Raw genomic sequence first — 21,055 nt, forward strand, 5'->3', positions numbered from 1 at the left:
TCTGAGATTTCAGAGGAGGGTGGGATCCGTTTTAGGGTCAAGGGTCAAGATGACATCAGAGAAAAGATAATAACCAGAACACAATGAGATATTGCTCAGGCAGGAACAGGCAAACGCCATTTTAATTACTTTCCTTTATTTGAACTTAAAAGAAAAACAGAAAGAAATGAAATACATAATGGCTACAGTGCATGGACGACATGGGAAAACAAATCCGTTTCTCTCTCCTTATCAAAACTCCTGTAAGCTTCTTTTCAACGCTTCTTCCATCTCTGCAAAATGAGAAAATGGAGAGAAAAAAATCAGTTATATTGTTTTTGTATATTGTTGCAATCTATCGATCAAATTGTACGCAGATTTATAATTCATCCAGCCAGTGATTACTCATACTAACATGATGACAGATGCAGTGACACAATGTTCAACATCTGTGTGGTTACACCCAAACCCAGCACTATATATGTGCTCCCGAGACCCTCCTAAAATCCCATCTATTACTGTAAATATCACAGAGTTCCAGAAAAATGAAACATACCCACAATGATAATACTCTTCATGCATGCAAAGCTGGGCAAAATAAACATCTGATTAATGCATGAACAGTGAACTCTCAACACTACAGAAATACAGTACCGCCTCCACACGGTTCACAAACAGCGCATCTTTAGTACCAGAAAGATGCGTCAAGACTCATGATCATCATGATGACCCACCAATATCCAGCTCTTTTGATTTCATGGCCTCTTCCGCACTCAAGGCCATAGCCAGTTTCATGTCATGATCAAATGTATCTAAGGAGAAATAAACATTGGTCATGTGTTCCATGTAACAGTACTAAGATCAAATGAACATTGCAAATCTAAAATGAAATATTAATATTCTCTGAAAAACCAGAGAAGAGAAAGGTGAAGACCTTCATCTTCAAAATCCTGCGAAACGACCACTTCTTTTTTAACATCAAGAGCACTTGAGGTAACGGCATTCTTCACATCTTCAAACTCCTCCACTGAAAAACAACAACAAAAACAAACACTTTATTTTACTGTGATTGCACATAACAGTTCTTCATGAGGAAGCGTTCTTTTACAAATCATGAAACACAGTCAAATTTGTCCAGACTGGTAAAACTGATCTATAACTCAATACTGTGCTGCAGGGATGATGTATTTTTGTAGCTCAAAACCCAGAAACTTCCGGCTCCATCATCCTGAAGTCAATGGATTTATGGGGTGTTTGCCTGAAATAAGGTCTGTGGTGAACACAAGCTCAAGATATTATCATAATTATGACCCTGGATCACAAAACCAGTCACATGTCGCACGGGTATATTTGTGGATATAGCCAACAATACACTGTATGGGTCAAAATTATCTATTTTTCTTTTATGCCAAAAATCATTAGGATATTAAGTAAAGATCATGTTCCATTAAGATATTTTGTAAATTTCCTACCGTAAAGATATAAAATATTTTAGTGAGTGAATGCAGCACAAATCGCGAACAGAAATGGACAATTTTAAAGGAGATTTTCTCAACGTTTTGATTTTTTTGCATCCTCTGATTCCAGATGTTCAAATATTGTCCTATCCTAACAAACTATTCATCAGTGGAAAGCTTATTTATTCAGCTTTCAGATGATGTATAAATCTCAATTTCAAAAAAATGGACCCATGTGACTGGTTTTGTGGTCCAGGGTCACATATAAAATACATCAGTAATGGCTAACAAGTGAAGATGAACTCATCACTCACTCGCTTTCACAGCTTTGTTGTGTTCATAATCACACTTTTGCACACTATTCCAACTAAATTTTCAGGAAAATTGTTTTTTTTTTAAAAGGCTGAAAGAGCTTAGTAATGGTGATGTTGAAGTCATGTGACAGCAAGTGTTGTTCGTTTACTAAACTTAAGCCTAAGTTTAGTTTTTTCTTCTACATTCAAAAGTTGTGTTTGTGAAGATTATCACGAAGAGAAAACGTGCAAGGATCATAAGCTTTTGTTGTATTTTCTGCAATAATCCAAAAGCCAATGGAAAATCCAATTGAGTTTTTGTCGAGGGAGTCAGGGTGATGCGAACCTACGGGTTGGCCTAAAAAATGTCATCACTACAGCGCTCTATTGGCTTAGCTCACTTCAGAATTACAATTTCCTGATGATTTACTCTCCCCACGTCATCTAAGATGTTCATGTCTTTCTTTCTTCAGTCGAAAAGAAATGAAGGTTTTTGAGGAAAACATTCCAGGATTTTTCTCCATATAGTTGTTGAATGGGTTGAAGGTAGGCATGTGCCGGTATCACATTTTCATGCTGCGATTAATTGCGTGATCTTTTATCACGGTATACGGTATTATCACGATATTTTAATTGCACATGAGAAACAGATGGATTGGGGGGGGGATGTAAAAATAAAATAAAACTTGCATCACAAGGTGTAATTGTGATTGTCAAAACATTTGGTAACTAAACTGAATTTTATTAAGTTTAGTGAAAACGTTACAATGATTACATGATACATACAATGACTGGTAGGCTACTGTTTGCATTGCTTAACACAAATTTAACGATTTCAATTCAATACTTGGGATTTGATTTAAATCTTGATTCAATATTGACTAATTTTGGATAAATATTAGGAAGGCTACAGATAGCCCACGTTATTTTTTTTCTCATGAAAAAAAAAAATCTCACATAATGCTATACCATATAGAGCCATATCAGCTGGTATTATTAAAGGTTACAAATAACTAATTAAATCAAATATAATGTGGTTTTCATTATAATAACAATTATGTAATGACACAAGTAAAAATATAATAAATATGTAAAAAAGTGCAGTGCACATATTCCGCAAAATACTCCTCTTTATCTATTTGTTTTAGTCATCTAACATGCTGCTGGTCATTAAATGGTTTAAATGTAACGTTCTGTGACACAATTGTTCTGTTTCATATCAAAAGTAACCTGCTCTGTCTTGATTGACGGTCTTCGTGTCCTCTTTGCTCCGCGATTTTTCTCTGCGTGAGAAAACGGATGTGTGGCGTGAGCGTGTGAAGAGTCTCGCGCTGAATGCGTCGAGTTGGCAGCTCTGCTTTTAGAAGCGGGATGGATCCGGATAGATCGGCGGCGGCCATAGACTGTAGGCGGCGGCGTTCCTCCTTCCACCATGCTGCTTCTCCATGTGAGGACTGTTTACATTAGACTAGAAGTGCGCACCGGCCGCATGCTTATACACGTGGCGATTGTTTACATCAGAGTGCACACGTGTTTCGCGCAGCATATACGCAGTGTTTGTTTAAGCGGTTGATGGAAAATAAGCTATAATGCGCGTTCTAAAAATCTAAATTCAGATCTATTATTTTTCACGGTATTTTGAAGTGCCCGCGATAACAATATCGTGCATATTCATCACCGCGATTTATCGCATTACCGAATACCGCACATGTCTAGTTGAAGGTCCAAATGTGAGTTTCAGTGCAGGTTCAAAGTCTCGACACGATCCAGCCGAGGAATAAGAGTCTTATCTAGACAAACCAGCGGACATTTTATAAAATAAAAAAAAAGAGTAATATTTATATACTTTAACCACAAATGCTCGACTTGAACATCCACGACTTCACGCATTACGTAATCAGGTTGAAAGGTCACGCGGTAACCTGACGTGGCCAGAAAAGTGTCCCATTTTCTCCTCCAACTTCAAAATCGTCAAGCAACATTGTTTTCCGTTTTATTAAAAAAAACAAAAAAAAAACATACATGCCGTTTGACTTAGTCTTTGCAGGTTCACTTTGTAAACACTGGGTCGGTACTTCCGCCTACATCACGCTTGACCTTTCAACGTGATTACGTAATGCGTGAAGTCGTGGACGTGCAAGACGAACATTTGTGGTTAAAAACTATATATTTTGTTATAAATAGACTGATGGTTTGTCTAGATAAGACTCTTATTCCTCTGCTGGGATCGTGTCGAGACTTTGAAGCTGCACTGAAACTCACATTTGGACCTTCAACCCGTTGGACCCCATTGAAGACACTATATGGAGAAAAATCCTGGAATGTTTTCCTCAAAAACCTTAATTTCTTTTCAACTGAAGAAAGAAAGACATGAACATCTTAGATGACGTGGGGGAGAGTAAATCATCAGGAAATTTTAATTCTGAAGTGAGCTAATCCTTTAAGCCAGTAACTCGATACTCCATAAATCTCACCATTACTCAGAGGGAAGATCTCCTCAGCGTTTATAACACTGCCGGCGGAGGCGGGCTTATCGTCTGTGGCGTTGGGTCGGGAACAAGCGCAAGGCTCTGACTGGCAGTGCTGCTCATGGTAGTGTGAATGGAAACTGGGCACATCTTTGTGGCTCTGTGAGCAAGCGGTGCACAGAACATCAAACCGCTTCTCGCTGCCCTGGCTCTTGTGTTGCAGGAGGATGTGAGTCTTCATCTCTGCGTAGGCCGGCGTGTTTTTGTCACACTGGCGGCAGCAGTATCTGCATTTATTTTCGACGGCCAACTGCTTCATGCACTTTGTGAAAATCTCTTTCCTTTCCTCTTTGCTTTTCTCAGAGCCCATGCAAGGACAAAGTTGGGAAGGACTCGTACCCGCTGTGGGACTCTCAACAGCGTTGGCCTGCGGGTTATTCCCAGCGGTTTCCAAGCGGTAGTAATCGTGGCTGTGCAGGCTGTCGTAGTGCTCCTGAAACTCGCTCTCGGTGTCATACAGCATGCTTTCGCAGAGTCCACAGAAGTAGCGGAGGACGATGTCACCGCCGTGTTCGTTGGCGCAATGGCGTCGCAAAGTGGACTCTTTAAAAAACTTCTGCGGACAGTGGCCACAAGCGAACCGTTGGAAACTATGGCTGCTCAAATCCCCGCAGTGTGTTCGCACCGACGCCTCAGAGTCGAAGAGATCCTCGCACATTCGACAGAGCCAAGACTCGACTTTCGGAGGAGAGACGCGAGAGGAACTTGCTGGCCTGAGGATTTTGGTTTCCGCACTTGTCGACGGTTTGGGGGACATGCTAGACGAGACACGGTCGTCTAACGCGTCTTCTCTTTCTTGGTAATAGTTGTGTCCTCTATGGCTCACACCAATATGAGCCATGATGTCTTCCATCCTTGGCATTTCCACTTTGCACTTTCTGCAGTGGAAAAGAAAGTTGGATAAGTGAGCGCCACCGTGGAACCGGCTCATATGCAAGCGCGCTATAGACGACTCTCCCATTAACTTTCCACACACGGCGCATTTGTGGAAGATCTGATTTGCCGCTTGGATGTGTTTTCTTGCAGTTTCCTCCTCTGTGAAGCGCAGACCGCATTCACAGAACCAGGCGAGCTGTAACCGTTTTCCCGGTTTGGCTTGGGAATCTAAGCTAGCCGGCCTTTTTCGCTTGGCTAAAGGCCCATTTGAATCGTTTTCTGTGGCTCCGCATGCCGTGCCCTTCTGAGCGTTCCTGATTTCGCAGTAGTTGCTGTAGTAAAGAAGGGCTCTGGTCATGTTGCCGACTCTCTCCACCTCGTGTTTCATGAGCTCTTTGTGCTCCTCCATCTGAGCCACGCTAAGAAAAGGTTTGAGGCATGAGGAGCATTGACCCATCACCGCCATCTTCCTCATGATGTCAGCCACGCTTTGATCGGCAGTGGCAATAGCGCAGCCATGTCTGCATTGCACACTGGGAAACAAAACAAGAAGCATAGAGCTGTTAGTGCACAACAAAACCTGGATCTCAATGATGCAAAGGTGCACTTAAAGGATTAGTTCACTTCAGAGTTAAAATTTCCTGATGATTTACTCTCACCCACGTCATCCAAGGTGTTCATGTCTGTCTTTCTTCAGTCAAGAAGAAATTAAGGTTTTTGAGGAAAGCATTCCAGGATTTTTCTCCATATAGTGACTTCAATGGGGTCCAACGGGTTGAAGGTCCAAATGTGAGTTTCAGTGCAGCTTCAAAGTCTAGAAGAGTCTTATCTAGACAAACCATTGCTCATTTTCTAAAAAAAATTAACATTTATATACTTTTTAAACACAAATGCTCATCTTGCACGTCCACGACTTCACGCATTACGTAACCACGTTGAAAGGTCATGCGTCACGACGTAGGCGGAAAATGTAGTGTAGGGAGAAAAACTCCATCTCATTTTCTCCTTCAAATTCAAAATCGCCCCCGACATCGATGTTTTACCTTTTATTTTTTTGTAAATGGCATTTGACTTCGTCTTTGCACGTTTGCTTTGTAAACACTAGGTCGGTACTTTCGCCTACGTCAAGCCAGACCTTTCAACGTGATTACATAATGCGTGAAGTCGTGGACGTGCAAGACGAGCATTTGTGGTTAAAAGGTATATAAATGTTACAAAATTTTAGAAAATGAGCAATGGTTTGTCTAGATAAGACTCTTATTCCTCGGCTGGATCGTGTCGAGACTTTGAAGCTGCACTGAAACTCACATTTGGACCTTCAACCCGTTCAACAACAATATGGAGAAAAATCCTGGAATGTTTTCCTCAAAAACCTAAATTTCTTTTCAACTGAAGAAAGAAAGACATGAACATCCTGGATGACGAGAGTAAATCATCAGGAAATTTTAATTCTGAAGTGAACTAATCCTTTAAGCACAATTAACAACGGGATATACAGTATTCTTCATAGTCTGCTCTGCTGGATACGGTTTGTTTTGTAATGGAATAGGTCATCTGGAAAATATGCATTTAATTTTGCATAGTAAAATGTGCATAGTGTGCACAGTATGGATCCTACAGAAACTGTAAAAGTAGTATGCTAGGAAAAAGTCCTGATTTATTCATTCAATTTATATTCTTGACTCTACCATTAAGTTTGTCCTGAATAGACTTCTCAGTCTCTTTTTCACTTGAATTTGTTTTTCATTACTTTTTTGACACTGACGTTGATATTCCCCCTTAAATTCTGAGATGAAATGCATTGCAAGAAAGACACATCCAGCGTCTCAATGTCCATACTATCCACCCTAAACAGTGTGTGAGATTAAAATAAGTGTGTCCCAATTAAAGCGTAGTATGTTGAAGAGAGTATGCCAGAAGTCCCTGGATGGTCTAGTATTTCCGGTAGCCTTTCCAAGAGTGGATCCGTGCACACTATAACAGCTAACAGCTTTTTGACCTTGGATGCATGTAAACCTATTGTAGGAGAATAAAATAGCATAACATGGCACTTTCAATCCAAGAAAACACCAATATAAACTCACTTGAAGTGTGCTCTGGCCTCCATGTGCGAGGTGAGCACCTTAGAGCAGACTGTGCACTTGACGTTGAAGCTGATATCCTTACATAGAGCGATTAAACGGTTCTTGGCGTACCGAGGAACTGGCACGGGCACGGCTGACGGTTTTGCTTCTGGAAGACAAAAACATGAAATGCAAAATGTTCAAAATAAATTAATTAAAACTTGATCAGAAAGCTGAATGCTGATATTTCTGAACAAACAGGAACTGATCAAAGATACAGGACAAAAATGTCAAGATTTATTTTTTTAGCTGTGTCTAGTCCAGTTTATTGTTTACAGTCCTGGAAAGATCATGATGCATGTGCAGTTTTGACTTGATTGTTGAAGAGCACACACACCACAGAGAAAGATGGACTGAGTGAAGTGGTTTTTTGCAGACATGTGCTGAAGGCATTCGTCCCTGATGTTGAAGAGGAGGTAACAGGCAGGACATGCAAAGCACACGATCAGCTGAAAGGTCTGGGAACGGCTGTGGCCATTAGCGTCAGAGGAGGACACCTACAGATGACATCAAGCACAAGAGACACAGCAGACTTTATGCCACTTCTTCCTCATCATTTCCACTATTAAGACAACTAGATGTACCACATGGCGGTACAAAATATGACCGCCGCTCAGGCCTGCACTGGCTTTCCACAAAAACAAATGACGTGGAGCAATTTGGCTGTATTGCGTGTTTATGTATATACCTAAAAAAAGTAGTAGTATGTGCATGTCTGTCTGTGTGTGTGTGTGTGTGTATGTGTGTGTGTTTGTGTATGTGTGTGTATGTGTGTGTGTTTGTGTATGTGTGTGTCTGTGTGTGTGTGTGTCTGTGCGTGTATGTATGCGTGCGTACATGTGTGTGCGCGTGTGTGTGTCTGTGCATGTGGATTTGTATGTGTGTGTATGGGTGTGTGTCTGTGCGTGTGGATGTCAGTGTGTGTGCATGCTTGCGTTTGTTTGTATTCCTGCATGTGTGTGTGTGACAGTTAGGGTTGCCAACTTCAGAAAAGGAAAATGCGGGACAATCGTGGTTATTTATAGGAAAATGAGGGACACTCAAAATATTTGTACTGTATCACACAGTGTACGTCATTTCAGTGTCTGCAGTTAAGTTTGTTTTTAAAAGGTTATCAGTCATAAACACATTTGTATTGCTTAACCTATTTATGTATTTCATTCTAAAAATAATTTTAATGTCATACATGAAAAAAGTCACATTACAAACAAACCATAGTTCAAAATAACAGCATTTATCTAAAATAGAAAGCTTTTTTAACATTATACACTAGGCTTACAGTTCAAAAGTTTGGGGTTAGTAAGATTATTTTTTGGGGAAAAAAATAAAGAAAGTAATTGCCTACTTTTATTCAGCAAGGATGCATTACATTAATCAAAAGTGACAGTTAAGATAATGTTACAAAAGCTTTCTATGTACTTTCTAAAAGCTTTAAAACATTAATAATAATCAGAAATGTTTTTTGAGCATATTATTCCCTCAGGTAGATTACATGTTTTCTTGCGTGGCTGGATGTTAGACTCATGAACAATAATCACGTTGTTTGCATTCGCCAAAATTGATTAGCCGAAATCAAAACGTGGACAGTGAGAATTACCGTTAGCGCGAGACGAGTCCGGCTTGAAGCGGAAGCGACCAGACGGCAGAGGATGTTCGCAAATCAAACAATGATTTGTCTCAAAACAGTGATTAAAAAAAGCTGTGATTGGATGATGACAGGTGTCGGTGATCATTCTCAAGTGTCGTGGTCAGCACTGCTGCTGTTGCTGTTGTATCAGTCAGTGGTTTATCAGCTTGTCAAAAAACGGGACACGGGAGGTCACGCAAGGGACAAATAAATTAGGCCCAAAATGCGGGACGTCCCGCCTAATTCGGGACAGTTGGCAACCTTAGTGACAGTATCATCCTAAACCAGCAACCCTTCGCTCAACACCACCATCTACAGGCCGATGAGTGTACAGTCACTAAATGTGCACATAAATGAATTTATTTTATACCCCCCCATGGATGAAATTCTACGAAACTTAGCATACCCCCAGAGGATGTCAAGTTAATCATACACATGAAATATGGTGCAGTTCTGAACATCTCAACTGAAGATAGGGGCGATTAAAGCAGAATAATATTGCATTTTCATTTTTTATGGGAGGGGCGCAAATCACAAATGAGTGATTATGGGCTAGGTTGATGTGGGCCCTTAAGAGCAACATACCATAAAAAATGTCTTCATCCTCGGTGCCACGGTTCAGGTAGTTATTTAGGAAAAACTGCATTTTTTGGGTTTGGGGGGGCCCAGCGCGGGGGGGGAGTGGCCCCCGGGGACCAAACGAAATTTTTCCGTAAAAGTCTAGTGGGGCTACATGCCCACCAAATTTCATGTTCCCCGGTGTTTCGGTGTCCCTGGTATCGTTGACGAAAAATTCAGTAGATGACGAAAAAAAAAAAAAAAAAAAAACTTTGACAATCCCTATATGACCGCTTTCGCAGCTACGCTAGCGGCGGTCATAATTAAGTAAAAATATTAAACAGGTAATATTGCACAACACATTTGTGACCCTGGACCTCAAAACCAGTCACATGGGTCAATATTTTGAAATTGAGATTTATGCATCATATGAAAGCTGAATAAATAAGCTTTTTTGTTAGGATAGGACAATATTTGGTCGAGATTCAACTATTTGAAAATCTGGAATCTGAGGGTGCAAAAAAATCTAAACATTGAGAAAATCTCCTTTAAAGTTGTCCATTTATGTTGGCGATTGTGCTGCATTCACTCACAAAATTAAATGTTTTATATATTTACGGTAGGAAATTTATAAAATATCTTCATGGAACATGATCTTTACTTAATATCCTAATGATTTTTGGCATAAAAGAAAAATCGATAATTTTGACCCATACAATGTATTGTTGGCTATTGCCACAAATATACCCGTGCGACATGTGACTGGTTTTGTGAACTAGGGTCACATTTGTCCATCATTTCTGTTCTTAGCGATTTTTATTTTATTTTTTTGCGGCTATGCATTTTTTGATTTTCTCAAGCATGGAAACAACAGCTGGCCCATTTAATTGTACGGGCCAAAGAGGGTGGAAAATGTAATGCTCATCTCACGTGCACAAACACAGCTTTAAACTCTAAACTCTAAACTCAACGTTCACTGTTTAAATCATGGGTGATATTTAACTTGTAGTGCTAACATGATACAAACAAAAGTCGCCATGAAATCAATTTTTTATGGAATATTGCAGTATTTACTATAAATGATTTATCCGTGCACATCATTTTGTTAAATTCATGTGCTTCGTAATCTTGAATTAAAATATCTTCCCCTCCCTCTTGCAGCATCTCTTCTCATCTATGATCATGAGGGCGGGGCAACCTGTCACTCACATGAGATACACCAATAGCAAACCACAACCATCCAATCAATTCCCCATGGACAAAATCAAGCCCCGCCCAGATTTTTTTTCTCATTCAAAAAAAAAGTTTATCACTCGGATATACGTCACAATAGGGAAGAAAAGACTAGCAAAACTTCCCTTTCATGCCAACTTTAACGGTACACTACGTAACTTTTTTGTTCAAAAAAGCAGCGTGTCTGGTGTGGGAGGTTAGGTGTTAGTTGAGTGTGTGTGTGCGCGTGTCAGAGGTTAGCTGTCACAACGAGAGAGAAAGGATGACATTAAGCTGCTAAATCTCCAACCTTGTTTTAAACAAGCGCTAAACAGAGGAGAAAAGAGGAGTCTGCTGGAGAAAAGAACGAGGCAGAGCTCGTGATAAAACAAGAATCAACATCGGCTCGGCTTCTCAGAGATGGCAAGATGATTGAAATGTTGTATGATTGCATTTTTATTACTCAACAGGAGAGTAAGGGATTTTACTGCGCAGATAAACGGCCATATGAAGCTCTCTAACAGAGTTCACTGTAAAGCATTATCTATTGTGAAGATCATTTCAATATGGTTGTTGATAATTAAATTATCCATACAGAATGTCAGTTTTCAGAAATCACACAGAGCAAAATGAAACGGTTATGATGTCATCACTGAATAAATGGCGTTAACAATGTTTAAAAAAAGAACACTATTAAACATATTTAGTTTAAGTTAGAGCCCGACCTATATATCGGCGGGCCGATATTATCGGCCGATATAAGGCATTTTCCTAACTATCGGTATCGGCATTTATAATGGCCGATAAATTAATATTTAAAAAAATGCAGCGATGCAGTGATTTATGTAAGGATGGCGCTGGCGCTGCTAATAAAGCACCTAAAAGCTGTCACAAAGAACTGGCAAAAGTGGCAAAAAAATAACGGCCGCGTCCGGTGTAGACACAGTGTTAAAGCTCATTCTGCTACGTTACAACATCAAGGAATATTCCAATAATTTATGTAATTATAACACTTTATATAGTGCCATTTTGCATTAAGAGTAGCCAGATGGACATGCGAGACGCGACATGTTCAGAATTAATACACTTTTAGTAAACTACAGAACAGCGCGAGCGGGAAGCGGCGCACCTCACGCGGGCAGAGAACGCGTCCGAGAATGGACACTGCATTAGTGATATAAAACGCACACACACAGGTCTGTTAAATTAAGCAATACTTTTAAGGTAGTCTAATATTTTTCTGACTAACAAAATTACTGACACAGTAAAGGGTAGATTTAAATAAAGAAAAACGAAATTTAAATAAAGAAATTAAACGAAATTTAAATAAAGAAAAACTAAATTTAAATAAAGAAAAACGAAATTTAAAAAAAAAAATTAAACGAAATTTAAATAAAGAAAAACGAAATTTAAATAAAGAAAAACGAAATTTAAATAAAGAAAAAACGAAATTTAAATAAAGAAAAACTAAATTTAAATAAAGAAAAAACGAAATTTAAATAAAGAAATTAAACGAAATTTAAATAAAGAAAAACGAAATTTAAATAAAGAAAAACGAAATTTAAATAAAGAAAAACGAAATTAAGTTAAATTAAAAACGAGATTAATTTAGATTGATAATAACGGGTAAAAAGGCTAATACATTTTGTTTCTATTATTCTATTTTCCACAATGTCAAAGCAACACAGCTTAATCCAAAACACAAGCTCAGACATGCACTTCGTCCATACAAACTCCGCTGTTCTGCGCTCTAGCCAGAGAACACTCCAGTTGCTGGAACACTTGCGCGTCGGTTCTATTTCTAGCTTGCATGCGTTTTCTGCGTGGCTCGAGCCGCGCCTGAGAGACGCGTGTCACACGCAGGCAGTGTGCAAACTCCAACCTGTTAACATGGGAGCCGAAATAAAAATGGCCATGCCACGCAGTCAGTGTGTCGCCGGCCTTATTCAAGCGCGAATGAGAACCGTTTCGCGGGGGATCCCAGATGTGAAAAAAAACCTAATATTCGAATGTCAAATTTTCAAATCGAATACCAACCCACCGAACGAATATTCTAATATTCGGGTCCAGCCCTATAGCCTACTTTCACGTTTAATACATTTTGCTTACTACTTATTTAAAATAGTATAAAACTACTGTACATATGTAATTATAAACGTTTTCATTATGATATTATTAATTTTACTTTACTAAAAAGATCTGAGTTCTTCCTCCACTGGTAGATATTAGAGAAATTAAGATAAAAATAGAAGATAAGGTTTTGTCAGTGACACTTTTGATATATTTATTGATACAAGTTATGTTTTAAATAACGTGACTAAATTAAAAGACAAAGTCGTTAGTGAAGATTATGCAACAGTATTTAGAATATAATATAATATAAAATGCAATGCAAACTAGTTTGGTTACAGCTCAAATTCTCATTCTATCATTCACCCTGCCTCCATTACATATCTTTGTCACACAAGTGTTTGATCACCACATTTGAGTGATCATTGCAAACCATTTATGTATTTATTCTGTTTATACTGTGTATTCTATATACAGTACCCATCAAAAGTTTGTACACACCAATTGGAAAGTGTGTCCAAACTTACTGTACTATAATACACATAAATAATATTGCTACTGTATTATAATATACACATAAATAATATCGGCCGATATATCGGTATCTGGCTTTTTTTTTATCGGTATCGGCATCGGCGCCCAAAAATCCATATCGGTCGGGCTCTAGTTTAAGTAGATGTGAAGACTAAAATTTTACTGTTTAATGTTATTTATTAGTATTTTCTTTATTCATTTTCATAATAATTTCATAATGTATTTTGTGAAGTCAGAGTATGTTGTACATGTGTGCAGAGAGCTGGGAGAGATATATGTGGAAGTTGTAAGTCGCTCAGTGGTGTATATAAGCTCAATCCTTACTGTACCACCTCAGAGAAAAATAGAGGCATGACGGGGTGAGAGGATAGAGAAATGGGGAACACAGAAATCTGGAATGAAGACTACCTCTCATATAGCCTGTTTCTCTCTGTCTGATACATGTATAAAATAATAAATAGAGATCTCTTGGCAAAATATCTGGTGTAGCTTCGGTGATTCAACAATAATGGGGGAAAGCATGATTTTCAAATCTACAGATGCATTAAAATTAAATGACCACTTTAACATCAATAAAATCAAGAAAGCTGAAAATATTAATGAAAATGAAAACCTTCGACTCCAGGTGTTCCGTCCACGACTCTTTAGAGCTGAAGTGGCGTCCACAGGCCACACATGCGTAGACAGAAGACGGGCTGCCTTTCAGGGTGATCGTGGGGTCACAGGGTGAATGATCAAAGCTGCCAACAAAAGTATCAATTAACATTTATGCATTTCACAGACACTTTTATCCAAAGCGACTTCCACTGCATTTCAAGTAGGGATGTTAACCGATGACCGTTTGACCGATGACCGTTTGACCGATGGTTGACCGTATCAACGTTAACCGATCAAAGTTGTCGGTAGTCGGTAAAAAAAAAAAAAGTGATCTCTAAATTAGGCTATTATAGACAGTGGACTAAACGCTACTACAGTTCGCCATCTCATTCCAAGATCTTTTTGTGTGAAGTGAACAAATACCTCACACTCAATTTTTCATAACTCGCCTGTTTGTACTTAATAAACCAATAAAAACATTTGGCGCGAGGTCACAGCGTTTGGGTTTGCGAAAAGAAAAGGCTACAGGCTAAAACACTCGAGGTTAGAGCCAGGGCAGACGGCAGGATGAAGAAAAGTAGTGTGTAGGACCATTTCACCAAAAAGAATGACACAGATGTAAGTTGCAACTTGTGTGATACAGTGCTTAAATACAGTAGTAGCACATCATCTATGATGTATCACCTGAAAACGCGACACCTGATGATCATCATCTTTCTTTATTATTGTTAGCACTAGGCTAGTGCTACCTCAAACTAAAGCGGCGTCTCTTCGGAGCTGTCATTTTCTTAAATGAGCCGCGGCAATGTTTCAAATGAGCTTCTAACGCTAGACAAACGCCTTTATTTTCAACGCGATCACCTTGTACCCAAACCATTTCGAAACTAAGGAGCCATTTCTCCTCCGATTACATACAAGCTCCTCGGCGCCGCGTTTGCGGGACTCATGTTTCGCGCTGTAGGGGATTTAAAAAAAGTGACGTGAGTGCAAGGGCGGCAGAGAGATGCGACAGAGATGCGAAATTGTAGGCGCGGCTCGAAATGGCTGTTATTTCAAATAGCATAGCATATTTTAAACTAATCGGTTAACCGGTTTCAACCGGCTAATGAGGCTCGGTGGTCGGTCAATAAATTTTTTAGTTTTTGCCATCCCTAATTTCAAGATACACATTTTACATTCTTATCCGTTCTTGCTTTCCCTGGGAATCGAACCCATGACCTTGGCCATGACTGTTTGAGCTACAGGAAAGCTGGGTGAAAGTTGTAAATGTGCATTTTTTTTTAATTCAACTGTAAATATAAGAAATCTGAGTAACCGTTTCAGATGCCCCTCCAGCAAAGGCACGTTGTCGTAGACTCTGCCGCAGTTGATGACCGGGCAGGTTTGAGGAGAAACCCTCGCTGGACCAGGAGCCGATCTGCGTCTCCACAGGGAGCAGGAGTTAATGCTGCCGGGCTGTAATCCTGAGCAACACGGACAACATGAGCACCAGAACCAAACACACACACACTCGTATCAGTTGGAGTTACAGAACATTACAGACCTGGCATTTTTAGCCATATGTCCACACAGCGCTTGGCATTATCCCTGTCATTATTGCTCCGGCTGACCGCCAGCTCGTGTCGTCCATGTGCTTGCTGTGAAATTATCTTCTCCTGCAGAACAAATCACAAAACACTTGTAAGAATGTCGTTCGTGGTCTGGGTTCCAGAGGTACTTTTCCCAGATTCACAAAAAGAGTTACAAGCCATAAAACAAATAGATGTATCATTTTACTGTATATTACAAACTTTAATTTGAGGCAAAGTAGTATTTGAAAATGATACAAACGATGTTTTGTTAAACATTTCACCCTTTTCAACCTGGTTTTGATATATATGTATCATTCATAAGTCACTTATTAGAAATCACTCAGAACAGAATTTAAAGGTTTTAATGGCATTACTGAATAAGTGCATTAAAAAGTTTTAAAAAAGATCACCGTTAAACATATTTAAATCACACATGGCTACACGTTAACCTCGAACATTGAAAATTCAGGGAGAAAAGATTACACAATCCTCTTAAATTAAATATTTTTCACAATTCACTGTCTTCACAGGCATTAAATATAATTATTCAAAGCTTGCTTTCTAAGTAACAAACCAAACCTGCTCTAAGAAGAATCACAACATTATAAACTGATTTAAAGTTGATGAAAATGAATTCCTCCCATGAAGCATTGCAAATGAAATATAAATATTTATTAAATTGTATATTAAAATGTTTAAATTTCACTGCATTCTTTTCTAAAGAACTTAGTGTTTTATACTTTAACACATTTAATAAATAAAAACTTATACCTGTTGATAAATACAAACAATATACCTATAGATTATTATTAAAAAAACAATTTATATGTTAATATGCAAATAAGTACTTTGAGAAAGTAAGACAGTTGTGGCTTCTACAAGCATATATGCTCCCTCAATCTCAAGTGATAGTATCCACAACAACTGCATTTTTTGGAAAGAGAAGAGGCAAACCTTGAAGGCTTTGCACTTGTCAGCCCTCTCCTGTTTCTCCACAGCAACCTGTCGAGCCAGTCGGTCCAGCGTGGACACGGCGTGAGCGCGCTGGCGGTCCACCTGATCCTCAATCTGAGCACGACACACACAAACACACTTCTTTAAAAGAAGTACAGTCTAACCAAACATTATTCAGACACCAGAAATCATGTTTGATATTGTTTTACTAGTGTGTGCAGGACACTATAGTTCATTTATGTGAGTGAGGAGAGCAGAATAAAGTAAACTGTGACATATTATACCCAATAATTCTTCATACAGTGACTACCAGTGACATTTATAACAATTTGGGAGCAAAAATGATTCAGACACTTTGAGCTGATCATGTTTTGCTGAAGTGTTTTTTCTTTAATTGCTAATGCTCTTTTTACACACAGACTGAACAAAATGAAGCATTGCTTGGTGATTGGTTGAGCTAAACTGGTATTATCTAATTGTGTAGTTAAATTTAACAGCTGACAGATATTCAACATAATTCATGTGTGAGACAGTCTAACAGAAGGACGGACAAAACCAGTCAAATATCAACTGAGTTCTGGTCAAATTTTATTAACATTTTCTAAACTATAGCGAATAAACTGTGATAATGTGAGAAATGTTGAAGGTGTCTGAATACATTTTGGTTTGACTGTAAATTCAACGAGGATGCATAACACAGTAAATACATTATTTTAATAAATTCTATTTCAAATAAATACTGTTCTTTGGAACTTCCCATTCATCAAAGTATCAAAATGTTCACTGTTTTCACTGATAATAATCTGAAATTAGCATATTAGAATGATAGATAATAGAATTTTTCATAATTCTTCATAATAGAAATAGAAGGATCACGTAACTCTGAAGACTGGAGTAATCTATGTTTTCCTAGACTTAGTTTACATTTGCAGGGTCTGCTTCATCGGAATTATCCGCGACACACACACACACACACACAAAATGGATTCAGCACAGGTTTAAAGCCGGATGCCCTTCCTGACACACACACAGACAGACAGACACACACATAATGGATTCAGCACAGGTTTGATGCCGGATGCCCTTCCTGACACACACACACACACACACAAAATGGATTCAGCACAGGTTTGACGCCGGATGCCCTTCCTGACACACACACACAAAAAATGGATTCAGCACAGGTTTGATGCTGGATGCCCTTCCTGACACACACACACACACACTCCTATGGCCAATTTGGCATGTCCAATCCACCTAACCTGCATGTCTTTGGTGTCTTTAGTGTGGGAGAAACCGGAGCACCTGGAGGAAAGCCACGCTGACACGGGGAGAACATGCAAACTCCACACAGAGAGGCTCGAGTCGAACCCCCCCGAGCCACCGTCCCGCCCCTGAAGACTGCAGTAATGATGCTGCAAATTCAGCTTTGATCACAGGAATAAATTACATTTTACAATATAAAAAAACAGCCATTTAAACAGTCATTTATTACAGTTTTTGGAAGGCTTTTGTCTTACAGACACATTAAAATGTACAAATTCACGTTATTTCATATTTACATGCAATGCAGGGATTCCCCAACTTTTTTATCAGCTGAAAATCTTTGACCTAATATATTTATTTAAAGTACGCCCTGAGATTTTAAAGTCTGACGTCACAAACTACCTTGTAACCAATCAGACCAACGTGTGATCGTCAACCAGTGGATCTCTGAGCTGAGTGAGTGAGTGGAGGCGGGCTCATTTGCATATTCATAGAACCGTGCATACTAAATGAGGCAAGGGTGTCGAGTTACTTTCAAGATATTTTAAGGCATGAGGAAATTGTTTCAAGGAAAAAACGTTTAAATATGTCATTTTGGTGATCAAATATGAGTTAAGGGATACAATTGACAACAGGGGGACTTAAGTAATTAAGTTAGGTCATTAATAAAATTAAGTCCATGATAATAATAAAAAATAAAATTAAGTTCACTGTTCTCTGATGTCGATTAATGGTCACATGACATGATGCAGGTAAACAAATACATTTTTTTTAATCTTTTTATTAAGCGTTTTATTTTTGTTTTTAATTTTAAAATGACTTATTTTCATTTAAAATGTTCATGATTTAATTACTTAAAAGCTTTTCATTAAACTCACGAAACCCTGACGTAACGTAATATTTAATGCACTTCATTTTTTTTAATAACAAAAAACTAAAATTTTCTTTCCCTTTGTATTTTTTTCAATATGGTACGAGATCTTGTGTAGTACCGCAATTAAGTGCACTGTTATTATGTTTAATACTTTTTGTTGCTGTGTTATCTGCTAAGCACTGTATTTGGTCTCTGCAACTATTATAATACACTGCACATACGTGTGGGATGCCTTATACCAGTGACAAATTACTTGTATGTTTTGCATACTTGGCCAATAAAGTTAACTCAGATTGATTCAGATGTCACTTAGTATCTCAGAATCAGTAACCAACTACAATTTAACTACAAAAAAAAGAACCATGAACAGGATTGGTCAGGCCTGATTTACTCTGCCTCATGTCATTTCAAACCTCACATGATTTTTTTACATATGTTGAGGGCGGGGCAACCTGTCACTCACATGAGATCCACCAATAGCAAACCACAACCCATCCAACCAATTCCCCACAGACAAAATCAAGCCCCGCCCACATTTGTTCTTGTTCCAAAAGCCATTTCACTCAGATTTACTGTACGTCACAATATAGAGAATATACAGACGAAAAGATGATCACAACTTCCATTTCAAGCCAGCTTTAAAGTCCCCATGAAACCAAAAGTGACTTTTTTTAGCTTTTAGTATGAATATGTTAGTCTTACTGTTATCTATCAGCTAGTGTGCTCCAAAACAATGACAAAATTCGCATTTTTGAAGATATAAGCGTTCAAACCTTACAGTCTCTCACTTCCGCCAATATGGATCAATGATTCAATGACATCACTCTACACTCCAATCAAATGCTCTCTAGAATTCGAAGCTCCGCCCCCTACATTATAAACAGAAGCTGAAATCAGTCACTTCTTCACATATTTACTATTTTCTACATGGTGAATATCACATAGTGCACTATATAGGGGATAGGGAACGATTCAGACAGTGTAAATACGCTTTCCATTGGCGCAAATGAAGTCTGGGTTGACGTTAGTGTCACGTGAACCTCCGCAGCTTCGGCCCAGAGACACGACACAGAGCGGATCATATGAGCGAGTCGCAGAACAGAAAGCGTATCAGACCCGTTTGAGTTCTGCACAGAATGCTGTATTATAAAGAGATATGGAGGAGATTAGGAAGAAACTGTGGCTTTAATGAACTCAACAGCTCTGAGCTGTGATATAACTAAACGCTATTGGCTGTTTAAAGAAAGGGGAGGGGCTGTTTGATATGCCCCGCCCTGTCTTCCTGTTTCAGTGGAAATAACATCAACATACTGAATAATGCTGTGCGTTTTAAGGCAGTTCAGTGGGCCTTTAAGTTACAAAAGCACCACAACACTACAATACAAATCAGAAAATAATGACTTAAATCTCAGCCTGTTCCTCACACAAAGCTATCGTAGGACTTCAGAAGACTGGCTGTATGAAACATGATGGAAAAGAGCAGCCTGGACATTCTGCCAAATGTGTTTTTTGTGTTGTGGAACAACATGGTGGTGCTCAAATGATGAACAACTTTTCTACAGCTTTAACTCTTATATTCTAGACGGTGTGTGAAGAAACTCACGGTGTCTGCGGCTGAGACGCCTCCTTCATCCTCTCCGTCACTCAGCAGATCTATGCACTCCAGCACTGGTCTCAGAGGGCCCTCCTGAAACACACGCTTAAATCAGGGTGCTTTTACCATACACACTCAAGTGAAAAGACCCAGATCCACACAACTGTCCTAATAACTCAAATTAGAAATCAAGGCCGTGACACTTACAGACACGAACTCCACATCATCCTCCACATCTTCAGCGACTGTAGAGGCAGACATCACATCTGTGCTCGATGGAGCATTACATCAATCACTGCGAAACAAAACACAGCCATATAAAATGCCTTTTCAGTGCTGCATGCAAACATTATTGCGTACGTCTTAATGTTGTAACTGGCACTGGATTTATTTACGTCGTTAAAAGTGTATATAGTGTTGGAAAACGAGTTCTCAATCCTGCAAACAGCTTGCATGAATCTCAACTACTCGTCGACAGGAGAATGGGAGAAAGTCTCACCAAACATTAAGTTCTGCAGCGATAATACTTACTAACAATTCACTGTAAAGACAAAATTACCGTTTCTAATGCGGGCTCTTCTCAAAGTTAGCAAAACATTAGCAAAACATTGAGCAGAGCAGTTAGAAAACGTGCGTCATGACGTCACAGGAAGAAACGTCGTCGAAATAAAAGTCATCCAACGTCCATGTGAACGCGTGTTATTGTTTATATTTTAATAATAATAAAAAAATGTAACATTGAAACTATTGTGTCAATTTTTTCCAAGTTCCTCTGTGGTGAAAATCAACGTTTTAATATTGTTTATGTCGATGTGGTGTTTTTAATGTGCTTTAAGAGAAACCATGTGTAAATTCATAAGTCGACACCATTGCTGAGTATTTGCTCCTTAAAACTGCAGTGAACCAAAGACAGTCTCAAAAACACGCTTTGAAATCGCTGGT

At 38.8% G+C, this 21,055-nt stretch overlaps 1 protein-coding gene across 6 annotated transcripts; it reads right to left on the reverse strand.

The window, feature by feature from the left end:
• Positions 1-95: 95 nt before the first annotated feature.
• On the reverse strand, positions 96-20,776 carry znf451 (zinc finger protein 451). 6 transcript variants are annotated; one of them, XM_084092840.1, is made up of 14 exons: positions 20,673-20,776; positions 20,321-20,408; positions 20,123-20,206; positions 16,380-16,493; positions 15,398-15,509; positions 15,170-15,317; positions 13,871-13,997; positions 7,594-7,753; positions 7,218-7,365; positions 4,204-5,666; positions 914-1,006; positions 714-791; positions 536-567; positions 96-272 (listed from the first exon to the last, which is right to left on the reverse strand). In XM_084092840.1, exons 2-13 carry the CDS (start codon positions 20,372-20,374, stop codon positions 554-556), a joined length of 2,595 nt encoding a protein of 864 aa, XP_083948966.1. In that variant the 5' UTR covers positions 20,375-20,408; positions 20,673-20,776; the 3' UTR covers positions 96-272; positions 536-553. The 6 variants fall into 6 exon arrangements, with proteins under 6 accessions (XP_083948966.1, XP_083948965.1, XP_083948963.1 ...); XM_084092839.1 differs by having other exon boundaries at positions 20,123-20,218; positions 20,673-20,758; XM_084092837.1 differs by lacking the exon at positions 536-567.
• Positions 20,777-21,055: the final 279 nt, after the last annotated feature.

The sequence above is a fragment of the Abramis brama genome (genome assembly GCF_963993115.1).
Source record: "Abramis brama genome assembly, chromosome: 19".
Lineage (NCBI taxonomy): Eukaryota > Metazoa > Chordata > Actinopteri > Cypriniformes > Leuciscidae > Abramis > Abramis brama.

Coding starts and splice junctions, on each gene's coding strand:
- znf451 (XM_084092835.1), bottom strand. CDS start 20,374: ATGTCTGCCTCTACAGTCGCTGAAGATGTGGAGGATGATGTGGAGTTC. Junction 7,366..7,593: donor TCAGTCCATCTTTCTCTGTG/GTGTGTGTGCTC, acceptor TTTGTCTTCCAG/AAGCAAAACCGTCAGCCGTG. Junction 5,667..7,217: donor GAGGCCAGAGCACACTTCAA/GTGAGTTTATAT, acceptor TTTGTTTCCCAG/TGTGCAATGCAGACATGGCT.